The sequence below is a fragment of the Hylobates moloch genome, unplaced genomic scaffold (assembly GCF_009828535.3).
Source record: "Hylobates moloch isolate HMO894 unplaced genomic scaffold, HMol_V3 SCAFFOLD_4, whole genome shotgun sequence".
NCBI lineage: Eukaryota > Metazoa > Chordata > Mammalia > Primates > Hylobatidae > Hylobates > Hylobates moloch.
The window spans coordinates 163188594-163214589 of NW_026652279.1; the positions used below are offsets into that span (position 1 = coordinate 163188594).

The 25996-nt window shown below is 39.0% G+C and overlaps 1 protein-coding gene across 9 annotated transcripts in view; it reads right to left on the reverse strand.

Annotated features, from left to right (window-relative positions):
• The window catches only part of FGF14 (fibroblast growth factor 14), a 693748-nt gene that overhangs the window by 631887 nt on the left and 35865 nt on the right, over positions 1-25996 (reverse strand). For 3 of the 9 annotated variants that reach the window (XM_058438048.1, XM_058438049.1, XM_058438047.1), the window contains one exon: positions 25526-25694. The exons of the other annotated variants lie outside the window; for them this stretch is intronic. In XM_058438048.1, the coding sequence (XP_058294031.1) occupies positions 25526-25542 (17 nt within the window). In that variant the 5' untranslated portion in view covers positions 25543-25694. The remainder of the gene's footprint in view (positions 1-25525; positions 25695-25996) is intronic. 9 annotated transcript variants of the gene reach the window in all.

The following is a 25996-nucleotide window of genomic DNA, read 5'->3' on the forward strand; positions in this document are numbered from 1 at the left end:
GGAGAGTTACTATAATGGTAACAATGGACAGGAGAAGCAGACCTGCCAGTCAGTCAATATTGAGGTCCTTCTAGGTACCAGGCCCAATGCTTGACATCAGGGATTTACAATGACTCAAGAAACAATCACCACCCTCAGAGAACTCATGGGTGAGTAACTCATCACATTATTGCTAATAATTAAATAATTCTACTGTAGAAAGTGTCCTAAAGGAGATATGCAGGTGCTCCAGGAGCACCCAGTGTGGCAGCTTGTCATCGGTATCACAGAAGACCCCCCTGAGATGGTGAGGTGGACGTGTACAAGCTGACACCTCACACGTGATCAGGAGTTGACATGGCCAGGAGGGGGCTGAGTTTGTAAAGGTGGAAGGAGGCTTTAGGAAGTGTGCAGAGTGGGAGGGAGTAAGGCCTGCTGCGGAAATCAATGAAGTCCTCTCGCACTTTAGCATAAGAAGCAATGACTCCTAACAGCGCTGGCAATCCCAACTGCCCTGGCCATGAAACACACCTAGCAGGAACATGTTTCAAGATCCAGAGTGACAGAACTGTCAGCTTTACAGTGGGTCACTGGGGTCAGCCACTGACATGGAATCAGGCCTCGGAACACTAGGTAATGCTAGAGAGGAAACAGTCTACTTTTAACCCGAAATTCGAATGGACTCATATGATTCTGTTTTGTTATGGATAGGTAGTCATTTAGCAACATGCAGCAAAGGGAATGTTTATAAAAATATAAACAGTGATGATCTCCCAGGAGCCAATCTCTATTTATAACAAAAAAATTTTAATAACTCAGAAAAAATAGATACAGCAATATCTCTAAGAATGCATACGACCCTAAGTAAGATTTTCTGGGTAAAAAAAAAAAAAGCAATATGATAAGCACATCTCATGAGGATGTGTGAGTGGGCAAGAAATTCGCAGATAAGCTTTTGATGTGGGCAAGTGTAAAATTATTCATTTATGCAAAATAATTCAAATGTCCCCTGTAGAAAGATGAGTTCCAAGAAATCAGTTACAGCTCAGAAAAGGATCTAAAAGTCAGATATTCCCTAAAAATGTGTTACTATAGTCCAAACAGCATATAAAATGTTAAGAACTCTACATTATTGACAACCATGGTATATGTAGCCTAGCCTTAAGGAACCAGTTTCCTAAAAGATGAGCAGCCTTGGGAGATGTTACAGGATACAGCATGAGGGAAACTGAGTCTCCTGTAGTTTGAAGCAAAGAAAAAACAGACAACCAGTGAGAGATGAAAAAGAAAGAAGAGGCACTTCTCCCTCCATCCATGAGTGCAGGATGTGAATTAAGGAAGACAATTAAGGACTACAGGAAGTGAGCAATGCCAAGATGAAACAGAAGCAGCCAACATAAGAAAAACTAAGGGTAGCAAGCCTGGGCATAGAGAAAATCACAAAGATAATCGAGAAGAATCTAACACCAGATAGCACCAAAGGTGGTTATTCCAGAGCAGTGGTTTTCAAAATGTGACGTCTTTGCAATGCATCAGCATCACCTAGAAACCACAGTTTGAAATATAAAATCCCTCTCAGCCCCACCTGGGATCAAATGAATCAGAGAGATCAAGAAACCAAGAAACTGAAGAAGAATCCTCCCCCAGCCCAGGCTGAGCAATTTAGGCGGGTGTTGGGTTTGTAGGAGGCCACACATCAGACACGGGGCCACTTTTCTTTACCAATCCTTTTTCTCTCTAACCTCGTTTGCATTCCTTTAGCAAAAAGGTACTTCTTACTCAGCAATCTTCTCTTCCTGGAAACCGATGCCCAGGTTTCTATCCCAGTGCTGCCCTCTGGTTTTATCTAGACCACTGGTTCTCCACTCTGGCCATTTTGCCCCTCGGGAACATATCACAAAGTGGGAGACCTTTTTGGTTGTCAAAACTGTGAGAGTGAGGTAATGATACTGGCACCTACTGGGTAGAGGGCAGAGATGCTGCTAAACATTTGGCAATTCACAGGAAAGCTCCCCACAACAAAGAATTCTCCAGCCCAAAATGTCACTAGTGCTGCTGTTCAGAAACCATGATCCAGATCAGTTGCCCCGGAAACTAAATTCACACCAAGCATCATCTCTTTGCTCCTCCACTCCTCCAGCTCAAACTGATTCCACTAGCACTGTGAAATCCTGGTTGTGCTGACACAGTCAATTTCCCTTTATACCCAAACTTCTCTGTGTCTGCTCTCCATACGCTCAATTTAATCACATGTGGCTTTTCTCAGGCGACACAACCCTCTCAGCTGCATTCTCCATGTCAATGATGAATATAATATTCATTCTATTGCTTACAAACCCCAAAAGAGAATTGATGTCATGTTTTCTGATTTGAACATGTTGAACAAGCATATTAAGAGGGTTTCCATAATAATGCCACTTGATCGGGAGTCATAAAAATCTGCAAACTTTAGCTCCAGAAAGATAATAAAAATGCATCTCTCCAGGAACAGTTTTGACTTTCTTTTTATCAATAGAAACTTCAAAGCCAGAAGGCTGAGAAGTGAATTTTTCTAGAAAGAAAGTTAAAAACGCTGAGCATGTTTGATTCCTTGGTTTTACCTAAATATAACATATTATGAACCCATGGGTTTAGGTTAAAGTAGGACAAATTCTGGGAATATGTACTTTCACTATATGGGAAATTGTGGTGCAACAAATCTATAAATATTTTTCAAATATTACTTTCACTAATCAGTAGTCCCATGGAAATGATGAACCTCATTTTTCTCCTCAGAATAAAGCTGATACTAAGGAGGGAAAATTATAATTACACATGTGCATGCACACTGAATTATGCCACACTGTTTTCAAATACAAACCTGAGAAGAAAATGAAGAGACAAGAGTGAATATGGACTATGGTAACCTGTTAAAAACACACACTTGTGAAAACATTCATTAATAATAAATTAACACATATTTACCAGATCCTTATGTGACAGCATACAGCAGGTAATTTAACCTCAAAAATTCAGCCAGGAGTTTGACATCAATCTGGGCAACATAGTAAGACCCCTGTCTCTACAAAAAAGTTAAAAAATTGGCCAGTGTGGTGGCACGTGCCTGTAGTCCCAGCTACTCAGGATGCTGAGGCAGGAGGATCCCTTGAGCCCAAGAGTTTGAGGTTGTTGTGAGCTATAATTGTGCCATCACAGTGTACTCCAGCCTAGGCGACAGAGTGAAACCCTCTTTAAAAAAAAAAAAAAAAAAAAATCACCTCCCCAACAGGCTTAAAGAAAAAATCCATCGGCTTCACAGAAATGTCCTTTGAGCTCATGTGGAGCAAAGGCAGACGCCTCGTTACACTTCCTGCCCATGTGGAAACTCTGATGGGTCTTATTTTCCCAACTGTCTTCCTATCTTGTGTGGTTAACTTGCACACCCTCCTTAGCAAATTGCAGAACTTTTTAGGACAAATAAAAGTCCTCTTCGTACTTGGCAAAAGTCAAGCTGCCTGCCATGGCCTTTGTATAGAACACAGGAAGGGGCTGACCAGTCAGCCGACAAGCACTGTACTTCTGGACAACTGTCCAGGTATTCAGGTGTAAAATGATGATACGGAAATTCAAAGGAAGCTATGTGGGAATAACAGAGCTTCCACTGAAGTAAGGAGTGGCATAAGATGCAGCCATATTGATACAAGTTTCTCTCGAATGTCTATTCAACTCCTGCAAGCTTTCTACGTAAGCATGGTCACTGGACATGGCCTCCCTGTCACCACTGTAAACTCCAGGTCATTCTAACCTAACTTGCTTCAGGGAGCAACAGATTCTTCTCTTATGGGGGTGGAGGTATCCACCACAACACCCACATTGCTCCTCCTCAGACCGCAGGCCAGCACTGGGTACTCTCTTCTGCTTCTCACCACTAACTGCTGAGGGCTTCCTCTCCTTTCTCAGGCCTCGTGGAACTCTCTCTCCATCTCCCTTTCTACCTCTCTTTTAACTCTTGCCTCAGGAAAATTATTCTTCCCCCCTTCTGAATCTCTCATTATATTTCTTTCCTATGTGAATCAAAAAGACTAAAATTTTGTAAAAAGTACAGTTACAAGTATAATAAAATTATACCAAGTTAAAAACTGGATTTCCCTTTGGAACCTAAATCATAACAGAAAAAAAAAACAATCTTCTTCCTTATCTTTCTCTAATTAAATGTGCTTTCTTTCCCCTCGAACATGTCTTCAATTACATTCTTTATTCAGGTTTACAGTGTCTTCTTTGTCTGAAATTATATTTTAATAGTTTTTCATTGGAAATCTTCAGAGAGTATTTAAATTGAATTAAACAGGGTTTTGTGGGTGTATTAGTTATGGGTAACTAGTTACTGCAAAATTCAGTGGCTTAAGACAACAAAGATGTATTATCTGACAGTTGCTGTGGGTCAGAAATGCAGAGCGTCTTAGCTGGGTGGTTCTAGGCAGTGAGGCTATCAGCAGGCCGGCAGTCTTCTAAAGGCTTGACAGGGACTGGCGGGTCCACTTCCAAGCTGGCGTCTTCACATGGCATTTGGTCAGAGACCTCCGTTCCTCACCATGGGGGCCTTTCCACAGGCCGCCTGAGCATCCTCAGGATGTGACAGCTGGCTGGCCCCAGGGCGAGGGATCCAGGAGAAAGGCAGAAAAGAGAGCCAAGGTGGCTTTTGTCATCTAGTCTCTGAAGCCACATTCAGTTGCCTCTGCTTTTTTTTTTTTTCTATTCGTTAGAAGTAAGTCACTAAATCCAGCCCATGCTGAAGGGAGAGGAATTAGCTCTACCATTTGAAGGTTTTGTCAAAGAATTTCTGAACATATTTCAAATAACCAAAGTAAGCAGGGCTTGAATGCAAGTCCCACTTACCACATTATTTCCAATGGGGAAAAAGTGTTCTGCAACCTAACTACAAGCAAATGTTTAAAACGCAGCTTTTTTGATAAAGGAGCTACACCTCATATTATATGAATATGGCTGGGATGTTGTCAAACATTATGATGTATTACTGAGCCTTTGAAATGTACTGAAAGCTGCAAGTTTATAGATTTCACCATTATAAAATACCCAAACAACCACAATATCTGTATATTTATACACACACACACACACACACACACACACCTGCAACATTCATTTGAAAGTTGAAATACCTACTGAAGTGCGGGAAGGCTATAGGGTTCCATAGAGATGCGGGAAGGCTATAGGTTCCATAGAGAACAATTGGATTGGATGACTCCTTGAGGAAAACATGGGGGGAATTTTAGCTACTAAGGAGACAAGCTGTTTTAATAAATGGCTCATAAACCTTATCTACATTTACTCATATACCAGGACAAATCCATCATTAGCCACCAGCATTACATAAACTAGGAATTCTTTTAAGATGTTAAGACACAGTTACCAAGAAAACAATTTGTCTTTAGGAGAGAAAAGTTTTCCTCTCAAAATATCCTCTCTTTTAATAGACTGCTCTAATTCTCACTCCTCTTCCCCTTCCCATTGCGCACCTCTGCTATCCTGAAAGAGTCTTGAATCAAGAGTTTAGATTTACTTTCATCCTCTATAAACACTATGTGAATGGATATAGTTTAAATTCCAAAGTGTCTTGTCTATAATAATTGGAGTCCAGTGTCAAGTCACAAGGAATTGAAAACCATTATATCTAAAAATAAAATCAATATACCCAGTAAAAATGTATATTGGACTCATAGAAAAATATTAGACATAGTCATGAAAGCAGTGAGGCATAAAGAAAATACATTCAGTTTGCTAATAAATTTCTTGTTTTTCTGTCTTGCTGTGCATTCTCTCTCAATCTCTTTGCCATTTCCCCTTCACGATGCAAGTCTTCACTATTGGTGTCATTCAAAGTTCTGTGTATCGTTTCTTGTCTTCTCATCTAAAATATTTGGTGATCTCATCAACCCTTGTAGTTTCAATACCAGTTCAATGTGATCACCCCAAAGCTGTGCCTCCAACCTAGGCCCCTCTTCTAAGCTACTGACATAGATACCCAACTGCCTTCTGAAAAGCTTTACCACAATGTCCTAAGCTGAAAGCATTATCTTCTCCACGGAAGTTCCTCCTCAGGTGCCTCCTGGTACAATCACGCTGTAATTCAAGCTTCCTTTTCACACCTCCAGTCCTCTCAAATTGAATCAGGCCCCAGTACTCCCACACTCTGCCTTCTTGCAAAGTAGATGGATCGCTTCAATCCATCCTCACTTCCTGGACCTCGCTACCTCCCACTTAGACAACTGATTGCAACAGTCTCTTCATTCACTCTTCCCATCCTACACTCTCGACCCCTCAAATCTATTCTCCACCCTGCAGAGTGTTTTTCCTAACTGTATTAGACTCCTATTTAAAATCCTTCTGTGGCTTCCACTTCAACCATCAGGCTCTTCTAAGTTCATTTTGATAGTTATGGGAAGCCTACTTTGACTTCATTCTCATTTCTTCTCTAGGTTCCCTTCTGGTGGCTTCCCACCCTAAGGCTACATTCACCATGTCTGGTGTATACACTTTTTGAAAGGCAAATGAATCTCAGGACCCCAAAATCACTAAGCCAAAGGGAAATGTCAAGCTGGGAACTTGCTCAGGCAAAGCTGCCTCCCATTTTATTCCTAAATAAGATAACTACAAAGATTAAAAAAGCTACATACCTCCCTCACAATTTGCCCACTAGGAAATTCCTTCTGGGACTCAAGATCTTTACCTTAAAAGAGTTCTGCTGGATTTCACCTTGGCAATGTAAATTGATAGCTTATCTTCACAGGTGCGGGACAAAGGACAGAACTCAAAGTCATCCCTCTGCTCATCTGAAGCAAATGGATATCTGATTGCTTCTTCTCACCTATTGTTTATATAAAAATGTAGATTCACTGAGCCAGACTAAGACAAAAGTGACTCTTCCTCTACCCCCTCTCTCAAATGTAAATTCTGTATTCAGTGAAAGGCTGATCAAAGACTCAAAAGAATGCCACTGTTTGTCTCTTAGCAATCTATGACCTGAAAGCCTCCTACCCACTGCAAGTTGTCTCGCCTTTCCAGACCAAACCAAACCAATCTACATCTTACATATATTGATTGATGTCTCATGTCTCCCTAAAATATAAAAAACCAAGCTGTACCCCAGCCACATTGGGCATATGTCATCATCTTGAGGCCCACAAAGAATTTCCTTGTAGGTAAATTGTGAGGGAGGTATGTAGCTTTTTTATCTCCTGAGGCTGTGTCATGGGTGTGTCCTTAACCTTGGCAAAATAAACTTCTAAATTGATTGAGTCCTATCTCAGATACTTTTGGTTCACAACTTCATCAATATTGTTGAAAGAATCATTTGCACTTCCCTTTATATAATGTGTTAAATACATACCTCTGTGCTTATTCTCTCTTTGGAGAGAAAGTATTTTCCTTCCTATTTATTTGGTAAAATCTGTTCATCCCTCAAGACCTAGTTTGAGTTACCTTATTTGTAAAAACTTCCTTGACCTCCCCTCACATCTTAGCTGCAGCTGGTCATACCCTTCTTTGTGCAATCAAGACCCATATTCTTACATATTTTGTAGCCCGTTTCACACTGTCATGGAACTATTTGCATTCATGACAGTCTTGAGGGAAAAAGGTATGTCTTTTTCACCTCTGTATTTTCTGTATCTAATACCTATTACTTAAAAGGTCCCCAGTGAACGTTTGTTGAGTGAAGGATGAATGATGGAAGTAGCAAAATGCGGTAACAATAATGGAATAATAGACTGACGTGTTTTCTAACACAGATTCCAACAAAGCATGTACTTACGTAGATCCTGACAAAAAAATGCATTAGGCTTTGTAGGTCACATTAACTACTGCTCAATGAAATTTGCACAACCATTATATTTCACAGGTATCCCTGCACTCACAATACTGAAGGCCTCCATCTATAGTTGCTTGGATGCTGGTGACACATTCCAAAGAATGAGTCAGTAAGATATGTCCAGACTAACAAGGTGTTGCTGTATTACTGAGGCCTCCTCCAGATGGTGATTCCTGGAAAGTTAAGTATGTGCTGCTGGCTGGAAGTTTGCAGCTTTGACACAGTGGAAATGTTTGCCTTAGGACAGTGGAAACTCCCCATCTTGTATGACACAAGGTGTGTGAAATTGTTACTGCAAATAACATAATCTGCCCTACCCATGAATTCATACAAGCATGAGGTATTCTGTAGGAGAAACAGAATTTTGAGTAACTCTACTCAAATTGTTAAAAAATTACAACTTATTAATAACAGTATAGTCTCCACCGTAGTTTGTGTCTTCATACTCTGAAAACCTTGTGCAGAATATTTTGAACATAATGTATGTGAATATATTTAAAATAATTCTTCCTTCGATTAATTTTTCTAAAAATTACAGAAAGTACTCACATCAATTCAACAAAATTATGCAATTATAGATTATCTTAGGACTAACTCAAGTCTAAGATTTTTTTCCATCTCAGATAACAACCTATGCTATTAAAACCTCATGTGACTTTGCACAGAGAGAGTAGCAGTTGAGTTAGCACAATGTCCCCGTCTCTCCCAGACATCAATTTAGTTGCCATTTAGAAGTCACTTGCTCAGGATTATTATTTTTAGAACTTCTCACAAAATAGTTTCACTACCTAACATTAGGTCGTAACAGATTTTTAAGTGGAGAATTGGAGAAAAAGAAAGAGATAAACATTTTAACAAAGGTCAAATAAAGGAGACTTAAATGATTACTTGCTGATAAGCACTTAAAACATCTCAGCTGAATGTAAAGCCAGACCCAGAAAATATCACTTCTTCCTTAATACAATTCTTTGCTCCTTACTAAGAGCAAAACTTTTTAAAATGCAACCATGCAACTTTAAACAACACTGAAGAGTTCTTTGCAAGATAAGGATAACTCTGAAGCAATTAGACATAAATCTAGAACTTCAGGTGTGAAAGAGTTGCAATTGCTTTAAAAATATAGGATTCAGAAAGTTAATGCCTACCTCTCGCCTGACAAAATATAGTGAAGGTTCATATGTCAATCAACCACATAGAGTACATTAAGCTTCCCCACCAAAAAGTTATATGTTACCTAAAATCTGTCATTATTATTAATGAAAAACCTTGAAAATTTGCTAAAGATCTGATGGCCTAAGAGGCAGGAATGCACCAATGCCTGAGGGCAAGATTGTGCCTCTCTATCCTCAATGTCCAAGTCCCACTGTTTACTGTCCCATTGAATCACACAACTGGGACACAACCCAATTTCCAATAGCAGGGCATTGGTTACATAAATTATTTGATTACTTTTAATAGCATTATTTATATTAAATAGATTTATATTCTGGAATACCCAGCAGCTGTTTTTAAAATGAGCTAATTCCCAATATACTGACATGGACTTCTGAGACTGGAAGATAATTATAACTTATTAAGTAAAAAAAAATGCCATAACAACATGTAAAGTATGATTTTAATCTATAAAACGCATATATATATATATATATACAGAGAGATATTCATATCTGTAGATACTTCTTAAATATCTAGAAAGTTCCATCTCATACTGTTAAAAGAGACTATCGCCAGGAAGTGGTGGAGGAGCAGAGACTAGTGTACATTCTAAATCATAAAATCTGAGCTGTTTAATTCTAACACAGGCTACCTCCATTATAATTTTTTTTTTTTAATGAAAGCATCTGAGCTCTTAATCATGGTAAACTCCTCACATTCCACCAAGGACACCAGGTTGCACACCTCGAGGGTATAGGATATACACTATACATCTTACGTCCCCCATGGTCCTTCACAGTGTGCCATGTAAGATCTCCTCCAGGAGGAAGGAGCCACACCTGCATGCACACTCTAGAGCTTTCTGAAGTGGGGCCCAGAGGTCTCCTCTGGGAGAGTGTGTGAGGGCACTGACAATATGTCTGTCAGGATACACGGAAGTTCTACCAGTAGCAGTAGCCAAGGTCCAGAAATAACAGAATAAGAACTCCAGAATTAAATTAAAATATTTAATTAATTAAAATATTTAATTCTGGAGTTCTTATTCTCCCTGTTAAAATGCAACTCAATGTAGCTGTTAAAACAGTATGTTCTGCAGTCAGACTGTCTAAATTTGAATCCTGAATCCATCAGCTATTAGCTAGGGGACTTTGAGCAAATTAAATAATTTCTCTATGTTTCAATTCCATAGCCTATAAAATGTGGACAGAAATAATAGGGACATTGTGGAGTTTCAATGAGTTAGTATAGATGAAGTGTTTAGAACAGTGCCTGGACAATCATGTGTTCAATAAATGTCACTTTTTGCTAGTGTTCTTGTCTGGTGGGCAAGGTGTTATTATTGAAAATGGGTTCACTGATTATACTCACTTTATAAATGTCTCAAGAATAGCCACATTCACAGAGAAACACACAGACTAGCCCTCAAGGTCTAGCTTACCGTCCTCTAGAGCAAAATGTATGTACCTGTAGATATACAGGAATTATACCAGCAGTTACACACCAAACAATTGTATGGGCAGAGATATCAGAAGGGAAAGATTTTTCACCAACAGCAAAGATTATTTCTATTTTGACCAGAGTTATTTCCAATTTGACCTCACGTCAGGAAAATCTTATTTTTAATGGGCAAAATTTTGAACTTTATATTTAAAAATCTTGAACTTTATATTAAAATTATTTACCTTTAAAAATTATCATAGAACATAATTTTTTAAACCTTTGGTGTCCTCTAATGATTGCATATAAACAGTTGAAATATGAATCATTAACAAAAATGTGTTTCGTGTATATATTTTCAGGAATACATTAATTATATGAAACAAGTAATTTATCATCACTGTCTATGACCTTCACTGAGGGCCATTTTTCATTAGTGTTTGTACTTAGTAGACATTGACACCGTAACAGTTATAAAGATTTTATATTCCAATACATCCTAGTGAACTTACGAGGTTTCCTAACTTACAGGCTTGTAACTATATACTATTTTGCTAGGAGGATTGAAAACAGTTTGGTGCCAATAAACTAGCAAAGGTCAAGAGTGCAGTGAAGACTGCACAAGCTGTTAAGGCCCAGTTCACTTTATGATTTGAGGTCATCAGTTAATCCACAAGTAGTATCATGTACGTGTGCGTGTGTGTGTGTATGTGTGTGTGTTCTGACCTGTCCTCCACCTGAAAACACAATATAGTGTGTGTTTGTTTTTACTTCCCTAACACAAAACCATTCTCTGCATGGACCACAAAATACATTTCTTAACAAAAATTAAAGATAATGAAGATATTGAAAAGGTTGCAGATGATAAAATTTTCTTTTTCAAAGGTTTTAAATGCTCATCTGAGATTAACTCTATAATGAATGGAGTTAAACCCTAGAAAAATCTTCATTAGTCAGATTCAGATAAGATTTATAATCCGATACATGCCAGCCACAAGGAAAATGTGCATCACCACTATTCATAATAGCAAAGACATGGAATCTACCCAAATGTCCATCAGTGATAAACTGGATAAAGAAAATGTGGTACATATATACCAGGGAATACTATGCAGCCATAAAAGGAATCAGATCATGTCCTTTGCAGGAACATGGATGGAGCTGGAAGCCATTATCCTCAGCAAACTAACGCAGAAACAGAAAACCAAACGCAGCATGTTCTCACTTGTAAGTGGGAACTGAACAATGAGAACACATTGGCACAGGGAAGGGAACAACACACATTGGGACCTGTCAGTGGGGGTGGAGGGAAGGACATCATCGAGATAAATAGCTAATGCATCATGGGCTTAATACTTAGGTGATGGGTTGATAGATGCAGCAAACCACCATGGCACACGTTTACCTATGTAATAAAGCTGCACATCCTGCACATGTATCCAAGAACTTAAAATTACATTAAATTAAAAAGAATATGTGCTTCACATACAACAGACAAGCATATAAACTATTGTTGCACCTTAATATTTCTTTCCATATTATCATAATTTTTAGTATATAAATTTCTGGCCACATTTTGATGATTTAATCAAAATACTATGGAAATCTGAATTCCCATACATCTTGCCAGTTTTCACATTTGCATTTCTTTCTGCGTAACACCAGCTAAAAGGCAGCTCTTCCACTATTCAGTTTCCCTAAGGAAAAATAATATGATCAATTTGAAAATTGGTAACAGTACATCTGAAAATGTACAGTGGTTTAGTTAAAGTTACAAGCTGCTGTTCCAAATTAAAACTTCATTTTTAGCTCTTTATATCTCAGTGAAATTCTCTTATTAAGTGAAATTTTGCATTAAGTAGGGTAGGAAAAAGAGAATTCACTTCCTTTATATGTTAACTTTCTGAAAATCTCAACATAATTCCATTGGGAAACTACTATAGTGGTTAAGAAGAGAAATAAACCAAAATCAACTTTATGTTAAAAAAAAAAAAAGTCCAAGGGGAAAATAATTTGCTGTGTTTACAATTTTTTTCTAAGCCCTAAAAATAACAGAAGGAAATGTTATAGTATAGAGAATAACATAGAATGAGTAGACTGGATTTTGAATAAAAATGTAATTTCAACCAAAAAATATGATGATGTCTTTAAAACAAAGCTAAAGAGCTATAAATATCAGAAGTAGCTATAACACATAAAAATATGGATTCATTACTCATTTGCCCCTTCAGCCATTCTAACTCCACTTTTATTAAGCAATAATTAATACTACTTAAAGCCACTATCTTGGCATACACGCAAAAAGGATATGCTATGTGCAAAATCCTCATTTGAAGAAGGATCAAGATCATGCCTTTCGTCAGCTTGTGGTGATTTTAAAACTATGGCATAGCATACAATTTCCAGATGATCTTGTTGGGAACAGTCTACATATTTGAAAATTAGCCTACAAAATAATTAAATTACTTGCCCCAAAATGTGTGCTACTTACATCTGCTCAAAGGTAAATAAACCCAAGCGTGTTTATCTAGATGGCAGCATCATGACTGAAAATTTTCCCTGTCATGGATGAGGTAGAGCAGGTTAAAAAGAAATAACAGAGCTTGCCTTTGTCCATTAAAAACTAAGGAAATAATTATGAGACAAATAAAATAGTATCCCATGCAGTACTAGCTACTTGGTAAAATGATTACCCTTAAGAGGTAGTACAAGATGAAAATATAAACTCTCAATTAGAGTCTACACAAATCACAGGTAATACCTCCACAGTAAGTTGAGAAAAATTAGCGAGAAGAATACAAACACCTTTTCAAGTCAATTTCAAGGAGGAAAATTATCAGACTGTCCAGTCAACCATTCACAGCTGTCTGAGAACACTTCTTAGATGGACTTTTACCCTCAGTCAGAATACAATTCTTTTTTTTTTTTTTTTTTTTTGAGACGGAGTCTTGCTCTGTGCCCCAGGCTGGAGTGCAGTGGCGCGATCTCGGCTCACTGCAAGCTCCGCCTCCCGGGTTCACGCCATTCTCCTGCCTCAGCCTCCCGAGTAGCTGGGACTACAGGCGCCCGCCAACACACCCGGCTAATTTTTTTTGTATTTTTAGTAGAGACGAGGTTTCACCGTGTTAGCCAGGATGGTCTCGATCTCCTGACCTCGTGATCCGCCCGCCTCGGCCTCCCAAAGTGCTGGGATTACAGGCTTGAGCCACCGCGCCCGGCCCAGAATACAATTCTTATGTCCTCATGTCTTAACCAAGCCAGTTCCCACTGTATACTCCATTCTAAACGCTGGACAGTACACATACTTGTGCGTGCACACACACACACACACACACACGAGCCACAAATTGCAAAGCAAAGAAGGCCATAAATTACAAAGCAAAGAAGGGATTAGATTGCTGTATCATTTGAAGGTAATTCTAAAATATCTCCCAGTGAAATTATACCCTTGTCTAAATTGGAGAACTTTAAAAAAAAGAGTGCATGTTAAGATCTCCAAGTAAAAATTACTAAGCAAATAGTATCTCAGTGTCTTGATCGTAAATTAAAAAGTTATATAACACAGCAATATTAATTGATATGCTCTTTTTTGAGCATCTCATTTCAAGACAGACTATCAAATCAGAGCGGTTTCAAAGAAAAGCAAACGTCACCATCAACAGCAAGTCAGAGGCTCAGCACTCTTCACCTGGACTTGTCTGTGGTCCAGGAGAGGAGGTGAGCCAAGAACAGGCAGAATATTATTCACCTGAAGGACATCAAGTTGGAAAAGACAGCATGGAGAAGAACAGAAGTTAACCTGGCTTCAAAGCCTGATGCCCAAAATGTTCAAAGCATTCAGGTGCCAAAATGTCTTAGGAAATGGTGCCTAAGATGTGGACTGGCCATGGGGATTTTAGGCCTCAGACTCCAGCCAAGCTGTGTGTTGGTTGTGAATTTTCTTTCATAGCACATGTACAGGCCAGAACTACAGGAATTTGTAACAGAATCCACTTCCAGAAATGCTGCTCTGTTTTCCCTGAATGTTTTCTGCACCATTTGCCACTCCCTCCTTATTTGCCTTCCCTGTAAATGCTGTTGCTCTTCAGTTCCATGGTTTCAGCTATGAATTCATGTGGGATTCATTTCCAAACTTGTATCTTTACCTTTGAACACTATTTTGAATTCTAGACCCTTAAAACAACTTCAGATTTCACATCTTCCAAACTGAACCCATTGGATGTCTTCCTTGTATTCATTAGGCTATGATTTTAACTGATGTAACAGAGAACCTAACAGCATTTGCTTGAACAAGATAGGATTTTTTTTTTTAATCTCTCAAACAACAGCGTGGACGTGAAAAGCAGTCCAGGGCTGACATGGTGGTTTCGTGGTGTCAGCAGCCCAGTCTCCTTCAGTCTTCACTGTCTCTTGGTATCATGTCCTCTTCTCAATTTCCACGGCCACTGCCTTGGTTCAGGACTTCATCTTCTTATTTGAAGTATTGTCGTGCCCTTCTTTCTGGGGCCACTGCTGCTGGCAGTGTCCTCACTACTGCCAGAAACTGATGTGATCTGTTTGTTCCAGGAGGCTCTAAATTCGCTGCCATGATAGTCCAGGCCCTTATAATTATGGTCTGGGTCAACAGTTTCATCTCCATTTCTAGCCACTCCCTAACACTAGGTCACCCTTTTCCAAATACTTTACAAGCTTTCATTCCCTCGTGATTTTGCTGGGACTCTACTTTCCTCCTCACTCCTATTTTATCCTTTTTCTGGCTCATTATTATTCAAGCCTATGTCAAGTATTATCTCTTTCGCTCCATGTTATCTCCTCTATGGACTCTTCTAACTTCTCTCCACCAAACTGAATTCAGTAAATATATAATGAGCATAATTCAAGGTAAGGAATAGAGATATTGAGATAAATAAAAGTGCTTCTGCTATAAGAGGTTAAATATTTAGCAGAGGAGATAGAAACTTTACTCATTATAATACCTTATCAACAAGATAACTGCAATATGAACAGAATGATATGGGGGAAGTTAATCTTGCCTGCAGGCAAAATCAGCTGTTTACCTCTATGTACAATAGCACTTTGTTGACATAGCACTTGTATGTTCAATAAATCTGTGTCTCTCTTTCTCATAAAATTATGAGTTTAGTGAGAACAGAACCCACGGTCCCCACACCACTATTTTATCCAATGCCAAAAGAAGAAAGAAAATAATTTTATTTTGGTATTCATTTCTAAAGTCCATACAAGTATAGAAAAAAATCAAATTTTAACTAACAATTTTTCAGGGTAAAATTTTCAAAATCAGATTAAAGTAATAACTATCTTTATCTAAGCATATCACGAAGGGAAAAACTTACATGTTAATTAAATCCACATGGAAAAGGTTACTTTATTGAAGTGTTGAAAAAGAGAATGATTTACTTTCTATAGGAAAAAAACTCATTAAAAATAGTGAGCATGTTAAGAATATTAAACCATTAAGGCATAAAAACTGACTTGAATTTAATAATATTTCATTGTGGTAACATGAAATACAATAAAATTCATTGTTTTAAGAGATATATACATCTGAAAGAAAAATATTTAAGTAACAAAGAAATCAAAATGTAATTTTGCACCAATCACAGTTAAAATTAATACACTCTGAAATTCAAATTGAATGGTTAATCGACTTAACATTTAGATCAGTTAATTGTGACCTCCAGTTATTAGAGTTGCTAATTTATTTATAGAGAAAACATACTCTTATTCACTGATTTAGAAAGAAAATATTCATTTGGGATGGCATTAATTTCCTCATTTTGCAAGGAAAAGAAAGTGATTCTGGGAGAGGTTGAGCAAGTTTCTGTATTTCACACGGTCAACTGGGAAATCAGAAATAGGACTCCAGCCTATTTGGATGAGATAAGAAGTATTAAAAGAGCTTTGAAAACTGTAAAGTGCTCTAAAAATGTAGGCGCGGTACATGCTCAATTACAACACTTTGTGTCCCAGTACACAGCCACTGCATTCTGTTAGAAAAGGCTTTTTCCCATAGCAGGATTCTGCCATTAAGATTAATGTTTATTATTATTACGCAAGAAGGAAAAACAAAAGGCATTTCATGAACCAGAGAAAATATATTATTCTTTATTTTTCTAATGTGATGTCTCCATCATCTGCCTGTGACCGCTGTTGGAAGCTCTTTATTTGTCCTGTTGCCACTCTGAATAGTTTGATTGATTTCTTCTCTATCTGCTTCCACAAACGTATAGCCAAGATTCCTTACCTTCATATCTAACATTTAACAGGGAGGTATTTCCATTTTTCAGGGGAATGGAACTCAATGCCCTGCAGGATCCTGTCAAGCGTCTTTCAATGGATCTTTTCCTGAAGAAAGAGCTTGACTATTATTTTGTTGCATTTGAATATCTTAGCCCCCAAACACACTTTCAGCTTCCTTGTTTGCACCTGAGATGGAGGCAGAACTAAGCGAACAATTTTAGATCATTTGGGTACCCAGGTACGTGGCTGTGGATCTGAAGGAAATTGTGTTATTGCTACTTTTTTATTATAAGGAAGATGCTGTAAGTGCCACTAGATTTTACACTAAACTTTTTAAGTCAATTTCAACAGGACAAATGTGCACATCTGTAATAATGCAATGCAATGATTTCTTTAGTGAACGCTCAAATGATCAAAAGCCCTTGTGCTGTAAAATATGTTTCCAGGCACCATGCTTGAGAGCAACCAGGATGCCTTAGCATGACACTACTTTCCTTCCAATTTGTTTTCATGGTTTTGAAACGTATATAACAGGCCAACCTCATGGTGGACTCAATTCAGCCTTAGAAGGTTGCTCACATATTCACAGTAACTCCAACAGTAGTGGGGTTCTTCTATAGACTGAGTTTGTTCAGGCAGTTTTAAATTCCAGCCCTCCCACTTTAGCTCTTCAATATTTCATGCTTAAGAATTTATTTCCTATTTACTACTCCTGAGAAAAAAGGAATTATGGCAATTGAAGGACTTCCCAATAGACATTTCTATATATTGCCAATTAAAGCCAACAATACTTATGAAATATAAACAGATCTGACTTTAGATTATACGATGGCAGAGACAGACCTTGATGACAAAGTCTAAGCAAGTTTTCAACAAAAGGCATCCACCCTTCACTGGAAGCATCCACAGCACCGCAGCCAGTGATCAGAAACCACAGTCTCTCAGAACGTCTCCATTTGGTTCCTCTGAAGTTGAGCATCAGCATGCAACACAGTGCAAAAACAACTGTCTATAGGAGAAATGTCCAAAAAACTGGAAACCGCATGCACATGGGCGAGCTGCAAAACTGTTGCTTAGTCTTCACATCCATGTGGCCAAGATGGCCGAACAGGAACAGCTCCGGTCTCCAGCTCCCAGCCTGAGCAACACAGAAGACGGGTGATTTCTGCATTTCTGTTTGAGGTACTGGTTTCATCTCACTAGGGAGTGACAAACAGTGGGTGCAGGACAGTCGGTGAAGCACACTGTGCGCGAGCTGAAGCAGGGCGAGGCATTGCCTCACTCGGGAAGCACAAGGGGTCAGGGAGTTCCCTTTCCTAGTCAAAGAAAGGGGTAACAGACAGCACCTGGAATATCAGGTCAGTCCCACCCTAATACTGCGCTTTTCCAACGGGCCTGGAAAACGGCACACTAGGAGATTGTGTCCCGCACCTGGCTCAGAGGGTCCTATGCCCACGGAGTCTCGCTGATTGCTAGCACAGCAGTCTGAGATCAAGCTGCAAGGCGGCAGCGAGGCTGGGGGAGGAGCGCCCGCCATTGCCCAGGCTTGCTTAGGTAAACAAAGCAGCCAGGAAGCTCGAACTGGGTGGAGCCCACCACAGCTCAAGGAGGCCTGCCTGCCTCTGTAGGCTCCACCTCTGGGGGCAGGGCACAGAAAAACAAAAAGTCAGCAGGAACCTCCACAGACTTAAATGTCCCTGTCTTGACAACTTTGAAGAGAGTAGTGGTTCTTCCAGCATGCAGCTGGAGATCTGAGAACTGACAGACTGCCTCCTAAAGTGGGTCCCTCACCCCTGAGCAGCCTAACTGGGAGGCACCCCCCCAGTAGGGACAGACTGAGACCTCACTCGGCCGGGTACTCCTCTGAGACAAAACTTTCAGAGGAACTATCAGACAGTTGAATTTGTGGTCTCACGAAAATCTGCTGTTCTGCAGCCACCGCTGCTGACACCCAGCCAAACAGGGTCTGGAGTGGACCTCTAGTAAACTCCAACAGACCTGTAGCTGAGGGTCCTGTCTGGTAGAAGGAAAACTAACAAACAGAAAGGACATCCACACCAAAAACCCATCTGTACATCACCATCATCAAAGACAAAAAGTAGATAAAACCACAAAGATGGGGAAAAAACAGAGCAGAAAAACTGGAAACTCTAAAAAGCAGAGCACCTCTCCTCCTCCAAAGGAACGCAGTTCCTCACCAGCAACGGAACAAAGATGGATGGAGGATGATTTTGACGAGTTGAGAGAAGAAGGCTTCAGACAATCAAACAACTCTGAGCTACGGGAGGAAATTCAAAACAATAGCAAAGAAGTTAAAAACTTTCAAAAAAAATTAGAAGAATGGATAACTAGAATAACCAATGGAGAGAAGGGCTTAAAGGAGCTGATGGAGCCGAAAGCCAAGTTTCGAAAACTACGCGAAGATTGCAGAAGCCGCAGTAGCAGATGCGATCAACTGGAAGAAAGGGTATCGCTGATGGAAGATGAAATGAATGAAATGAAGCAAGAAGGGAAGTTTAGAGAAAAAAGAATAAAAAGAAATGAACAAAGCCTCCCAAGAAATTTGGGACTATGTGAAAAGACCAAACCTACGTCTGATTGGTGTACCTGAAAATGATGGGGAGAATGGAACCAAGTTGGAAAACACTCTGCAAGATATTAGCCAGGAGAACTTCCCCAATCTAGTGAGGCAGGCCAACATTCAGATTCGGGAAATACAGAGAACGCCACAAAGATACTCCTCGAGAAGAGCAACTCCAAGACACATAATTGTCAGATTCACCAAAGTTGAAATGAAGGAAAAAATGTTAAGGGCAGCCAGAGAGGAAGGTCGGGTTACCCACAAAGGGAAGCCCATCAGACTAACAGCTGATCTCTCAGCAGAAACTCTACAAGCCAGAAGAGAGTGGGGGCCGATATTCAATATTCTTAAAGAAAAGAATTTTCAACCCAGAATTTCATATCCAGCCAAACTAAGCTTCATAAGTGAAGGAGAAATAAAATACTTTACCGACAAGCAAACGCTGAGTGATTTTGTCACCACCAGGCCTGCCCTAAAAGAGCTCCTGAAGGAAGCACTAAACATGGAAAGGAACAACCGGTACCAGCCACTGCAAAAACATGCCAAATTGTAAAGACCATCAAGGCTAGCAAGAAACTGCATCAACTAATGAGCAAAATAACCAACTAACATCATAATGACAGGATCAGATTCACATATAACAATATTAACGTTAAATGTAAATGGGATAAATGCTCCAATTAAAAGACACAGACTGGAAAACTGGATAAGGAGTCAGGACCCATCAGTGTGCTGTATTCAGGAAACCCATCTCATGTGCAGAGACACACATAGACTCAGAATAAAGGGATGGAGGAAGATCTATCAAGCAAATGGAAAACAAAAAAAGGCAGGGGTTGCAATCCTAGTCTCTGACAAAATAGACTTTAAACCAACAAAGATCAAAAGAGACAAAGAAGGCCATTACATAATATTAAAGGGATCAATTCAACAAGAAGAGCTAACTATCCTAAATATATATGCACCCAACAGAGGAGCACCCAGATTCATAAAGCAAGTCCTGAGTGACCTACAAAGGCACTTAAACTCCCACACAATAATAATGGGAGATTTTAACACCCCACTGTCAACATTAGACAGATCAACAAGACAGAAAGTTAACAAGGATATCCAGGAATTGAACTCAGCTCTGCACAAAGTGGACCTAATAGACATCTACAGAACTCTCCACCCCAAATCAACAGAATACACATTTTTTTCAGCACCACACGACACCTATTCCAAAATTGACCACATAGTTGGAAGTAAAGCTCTCCTCAGCAAATGTAAAAGAACAGAAATTATAACAAACTGTCTCTCAGACCACAGTGCAATCAAACTAGAACTCAGGATTAAGAAACTCACTCAAAACCGCTCAACTAAATGGAAACTGAACAACCTGCTCCTGAATGACTATTGGGGACATAATGAAATGAAGGCAGAAATAAAGATGTTCTTTGAAACCAACGAGAACAAAGACACAACATACCAGAATCTCTGGGACACGTTCAAAGCAGTGTGTAGACGGAAATTTATAGCACTAAATGCCCACAAGAGAAAGCAGGAAAGATCCAAAATTGACACCCTAACATCACAATTAAAAGAACTAGAAAAGCAAGAGCAAACACATTCAAAAGCTAGCAGAAGGCTAGAAATAACTAAAATCAGAGCGGAACTGAAGGAAATAGAGACACAAAAAACCCTTCAAAAAATTAATGAATCCAGGAGCTGGTTTTTTGAAAAGATCAACAAAATTGATAGACTGCTAGCAAGACTAATAAAGAAGAAAAGAGAGGAGAATCAAATAGATGCAATAAAAAATGAAAAAGGGGTATCACCACCGATCCCACAGAAATACAATCTACCATCAGAGAATACTACAAACACCTCTATGCAAATAAACTAGAAAATCTAGAAGAAATGGATAAATTACTTGACAAATACACCCTCCCAAGACTAAACCAGGAAGAAGTTGAATCTCCGAATAGACCAATAGCAGGTTCTGAAATTGTGGCAATAATCAATAGCTTACCAACCAAGAAGAGTCCAGGACCTGATGGATTCACAGCCGAATTCTACCAGAGGTACAAGGAGGAACTGGTACCATTCCTTCTGAAACTATTCCAATTGATAGAAAAAGAGGGAATCCTCCCTAACACATTTTATGAAGCCAGCATCGTCCTGATACCAAAGCCTGGCAGAGACATAACCAAAAAAGAGAATTTCAGACCAATATCCTTGATGAACATTGATGCAAAAATCCTCAATAAAACACTGGCAAACCGAATCCAGTAGCACATCAAAAAGCTTATCCACCATAATCAAGTGGGCTTCATCCCTGGGATGCAAGGCTGGTTCAACATACACAAATCAATAAATGTAATCCAGCATATCAACAGAACCAAAGACAAAAACCACATGATTATCTCAATAGATGCAGAAAAGGCCTTTGACAAAATTCAACAACCCTTCATGCTAAAAACTCTCAATAAATTAGGTATTGATGGGACGTATCTCAAAATAATAAGAGCTATCTATGACAAACCCACAGCCAATATCATACTGAATGGGCAAAAACTGGAAGCATTCCCTCTGAAAACTGGCACAAGACAGGGATGCCCTCTCTCACCGCTCCTATTCAACATAGTGCTGGAAGTTCTGGCCAGAGCAATCAGGCAGGAGAAGGAAATAAAGGGTATTCAATTAGGAAAAGAGGAAGTCAAATTGTCCCTGTTTGCAGATGACATGATTGTATATCTAGAAAACCCCATTGTCTCTGCCCAAAATCTCCTTAAGCTGATTAGCAACTTCAGCAAAGTCCCAGGATGCAAAATCAATGTACAAAAATCACAAGCATTCTTGTACACCAATCACAGACAAACAGAGAGCCAAATCATGAGTGAACTCCCATTCACAATGGCTTCAAAGAGAATAAAATACCTAGGAATCCAACTTACAAAGGATGTGAAGGACCTCCTCAAGGAGAACTACAAACCACTGCTCAATGAAATAAAAGAGGATACAAACAAATGGAAGAACATTCCATGCTCATGGGTTGGAAGAATCAATATCGTGAAAATGGCCATACTGCCCAATGTAATTTATAGATTCAATGCCATCCCCATCAAGCTACCAATGACTTTCTTCACAGAATTGGAAAAAACTACTTTAAAGTTCATATGGAACCAAAAAAAAGCCTGCATCGCCAAGTCAATCCTAAGCCAAAAGAACAAAGCTGGAGGCATCATGCTACCTGACTTCAAACTATACTACAAGGCTACAGTAACCAAAACAGCATGGTACTGGTACCACAACAGAGACATAGATCAATGGAACAGAACAGAGCCCTCAGAAATGATGCCGCATAGCTACAACTATCTGATCTTTGACAAACCTGACAAAAACAAGAAATGGGGAAAGGATTCCCTATTTAATAAATGGTGCTGGGAAAACTGGCTAGCCATATGTAGAAAGCTGAAACTGGATCCCTTCCTTACACCTTATACAAAAATTAATTCAAGATGGATTAAAGACTTAAATGTTAGACCTAAAACCATTAAAATCCTACAAGAAAACCTAGGCAATACCATTCAGGACATAGGTGTGGGCAAGGACTTCATGTCTAAAACACCAAAAGCAATGGCAACGAAAGCCAAAATTGACAAATGGGATCTAATTAAACTGAAGAGTTTCTGCACAGCAAAAGAAACTACCATCAGAGTGAACAGGCATCCTACAGAATGGGAGAAAATTTTTGCAACCTACTCATCTGACAAAGGGCTAATATCCAGAATCTACAATGAACTCAAACAAATTTACAGGAAAAAAACAAACAACCCCATCAAAAAGTGGGCAAAGGACATGAACAGTCACTTCTCAAAAGAAGACATTTATGCAGCCAAAAAACACATGAAGAAATGCTCATCATCACTGGCCATCAGAGAAATGCAAATCAAAACCACAGTGAGATACCATCTCACACCAGTTAGAATGGCCATCATTAAAAAATCAGGAAACAACAGGTGCTGGAGAGGATGTGGAGAAATAGGAACACTTTTACACTGTTGGTGGGAATGTAAACTAGTTCAACCATTGTGGAAGTCAGTGTGGCGATTCCTCAGGGATCTAGAACTAGAAATATCATTTGACCCAGCCATCCCATTACTGGGTATATACCCAAAGGACTATAAATCATGCTGCTATAAAGACACATGCACACGTATGTTTATTGTGGCACTATTCACAATAGCAAAGAGTTGGAACCAACCCAAATGTCCAACAACGATAGACTGGATTAAGAAAATGTGGCACATATACACCATGGAATACTATGCAGCCATAAAAAATGATGAGTTCATGTCCTTTGTAGGGACATGGATGAAACTGGAATCATCATTCTCAGTAAACTATCGCAAGGACAAAAAACCAAACATCGCATGTTCTCACTCATAGGTGGGAATTGAACAATGAGAACTCATGGACACAGGAAGGGGAACATCACACTCCAGGGACTGTTGTGGGGTTGGGGGAGGGGGGAGGGACAGCATTAGGAGATATACCTAATGCTAAATGACGAGTTAATGGGTGCAGGAAATCAACATGGCACATGGATACATATGTAACAAACCTCCACATTGTGTGCATGTACCCTAAAACCTAAAGTATAATAATAATAATAAAAAAAAAAAATCCATGTGGCCTAAACTGTTCAGTCTGACCTGTTTCCCTAAGTGGCATGCAGAGTTAGCCCAGCCCCAAGTAAGACGTTTCCCTTAAAAATTTACCTAACTTCCAACACTCTTGCTCTGTTTTGTTCCATGATCAGGACTCTTTACACCACTAGGTCTCTCCATTGTGGGAATGTACTTTTCCATGAGCTAAGTATTAAGTAGGACCATCCCTCTCATTTCGTCATCCTTTTGGTCCCTTGAGCCAGGCAGTCACTGGGACAAACAAAGTTCTTAAGCTCTATCGAGTCACAGCCCCTTTGAGAATCTCAATGTCTGGGTCCTCCAATCGGGAAAATCCACATACACACACAGCCTATGCATGACAGGATAGCACAGCACGGATCCTAGAGGGCCATGCCTGGACACCCAGTTGAGGAATCCATGGAAATGGAAAGATCTGAAGTCAAAACCCTCAGATTCCAATTTTGGCTTTATCCTCGACTAACTATGAAACCTTAAAAAAAAATCAGTTAAAATTCTTTGAGCCAGTTTCTTCATTTACAAAATGGTGATAATAATTCCTGCTGCAGCCACCTCTCTGGATTCTACTCATAAAAATTATTATGTATATCAAAATTTTGTAATTATATTTCCCCATGCTTGTTAAAGTATGACTTTTCATTAGAAACTTTTGCATTATCTTTGATTCCTTGTTTTGCTTTGTCCACTAAAATCTGTTAGATGTTCCTTCATGGAATATCTCATCAGTTCTCACTGTCTCACTCAACTTGCTGAGGTCCTCATGTCTGAATTTCAGTCTCCACTTCCTTGGGGATCTCCTACTTCCAACCTTTTTATGTATATATGTGTGTGTGTATGTGTATGTGTGTGTGTGTGTGTGTGTGTGTGTGTAGTTATAGTTATATATAGTTTTTTATATATAGTTATATGTGGAAATGTATATCTCTCTATATTTTTGTATATGTAGACCTACAAAATTTGTATATGTGAATATAATATATAGTCACTATTCCCCTGACTTGGCTATATTTCTATGAGACAGCCATATTTCCAACAATAATATGTTGTTTGATCTAACGATGTTCTCTCCACTGTCATTTGCCCAACTGTCAAAAAGTAAGCTAAGATAGAAAGTTTACAGTGTATATATAGGAAGTGTTTGTTAATGGGGGTAGGGGGCAAATGGGCATCAATGGTTAGTGAAAAGGTTTTCATTAAGAAAATTTTATTTCACCCAACACAAGGTTATTAAAACAACGATATTAAGAGAATGTTAAATCAAATAGAAATTGTATCCTGCTGCCTTTCACTGGCGTTCATAGACTACTGACTCGTACCCAGTCTTCCCCTCCTGGTACCCTGGGAAACACAAGATTCCCCAGCTTAGAGACAATCTCAGAAACATTGTACAACATTAAAGAACAAATCATGAGTGATTGAAAAACTTAAAAGCACAGTATATTCTAACATGTCATACCAGTACCAGTGGTCAAGATGCTGAATTATAATATTCCTTAAAACCATTATATTTGTAAACATAACCTGTTCTTTGATGAATAATCTAAGATTACTCACATAAAATGCAGAGGCATAGTATTCAGGACATAATGAAGCCTGCGACCTGCACGTGGACGTGGTGCTCACATGGTGGCTTCCTGTCCTGCACTGCAGGAGGCCCCTCTTTACACAATTATTCTCTCCTGCCTTAGCAGCAAGCACTGACTGAAACACTGACAACATTCTCCTTGCAAAAAAAAAAAAAAAAAAAAAAAAAAAAAGCAGTTACTTCTAGATTCTGTCTTCCTGCTGACAGTAAACTCTTAATAAAAATGTACTTGGCTTGTTCTTTCTCAAAACTTCACAATGTAATTTAAACTACAAAATAATCTCAAGCAGGTAATATCTTAAAACAGAAAAATACACATCTGATGGAAAGTAAGTTTCAAAACTTCTCCCTTCTGAACTAGCAGAGTATATCATTTTTTAGTATAGACCTTCATATAGAGCTTGCCTAGAACTACAAGATTAAAGTAAATAATAAGATGT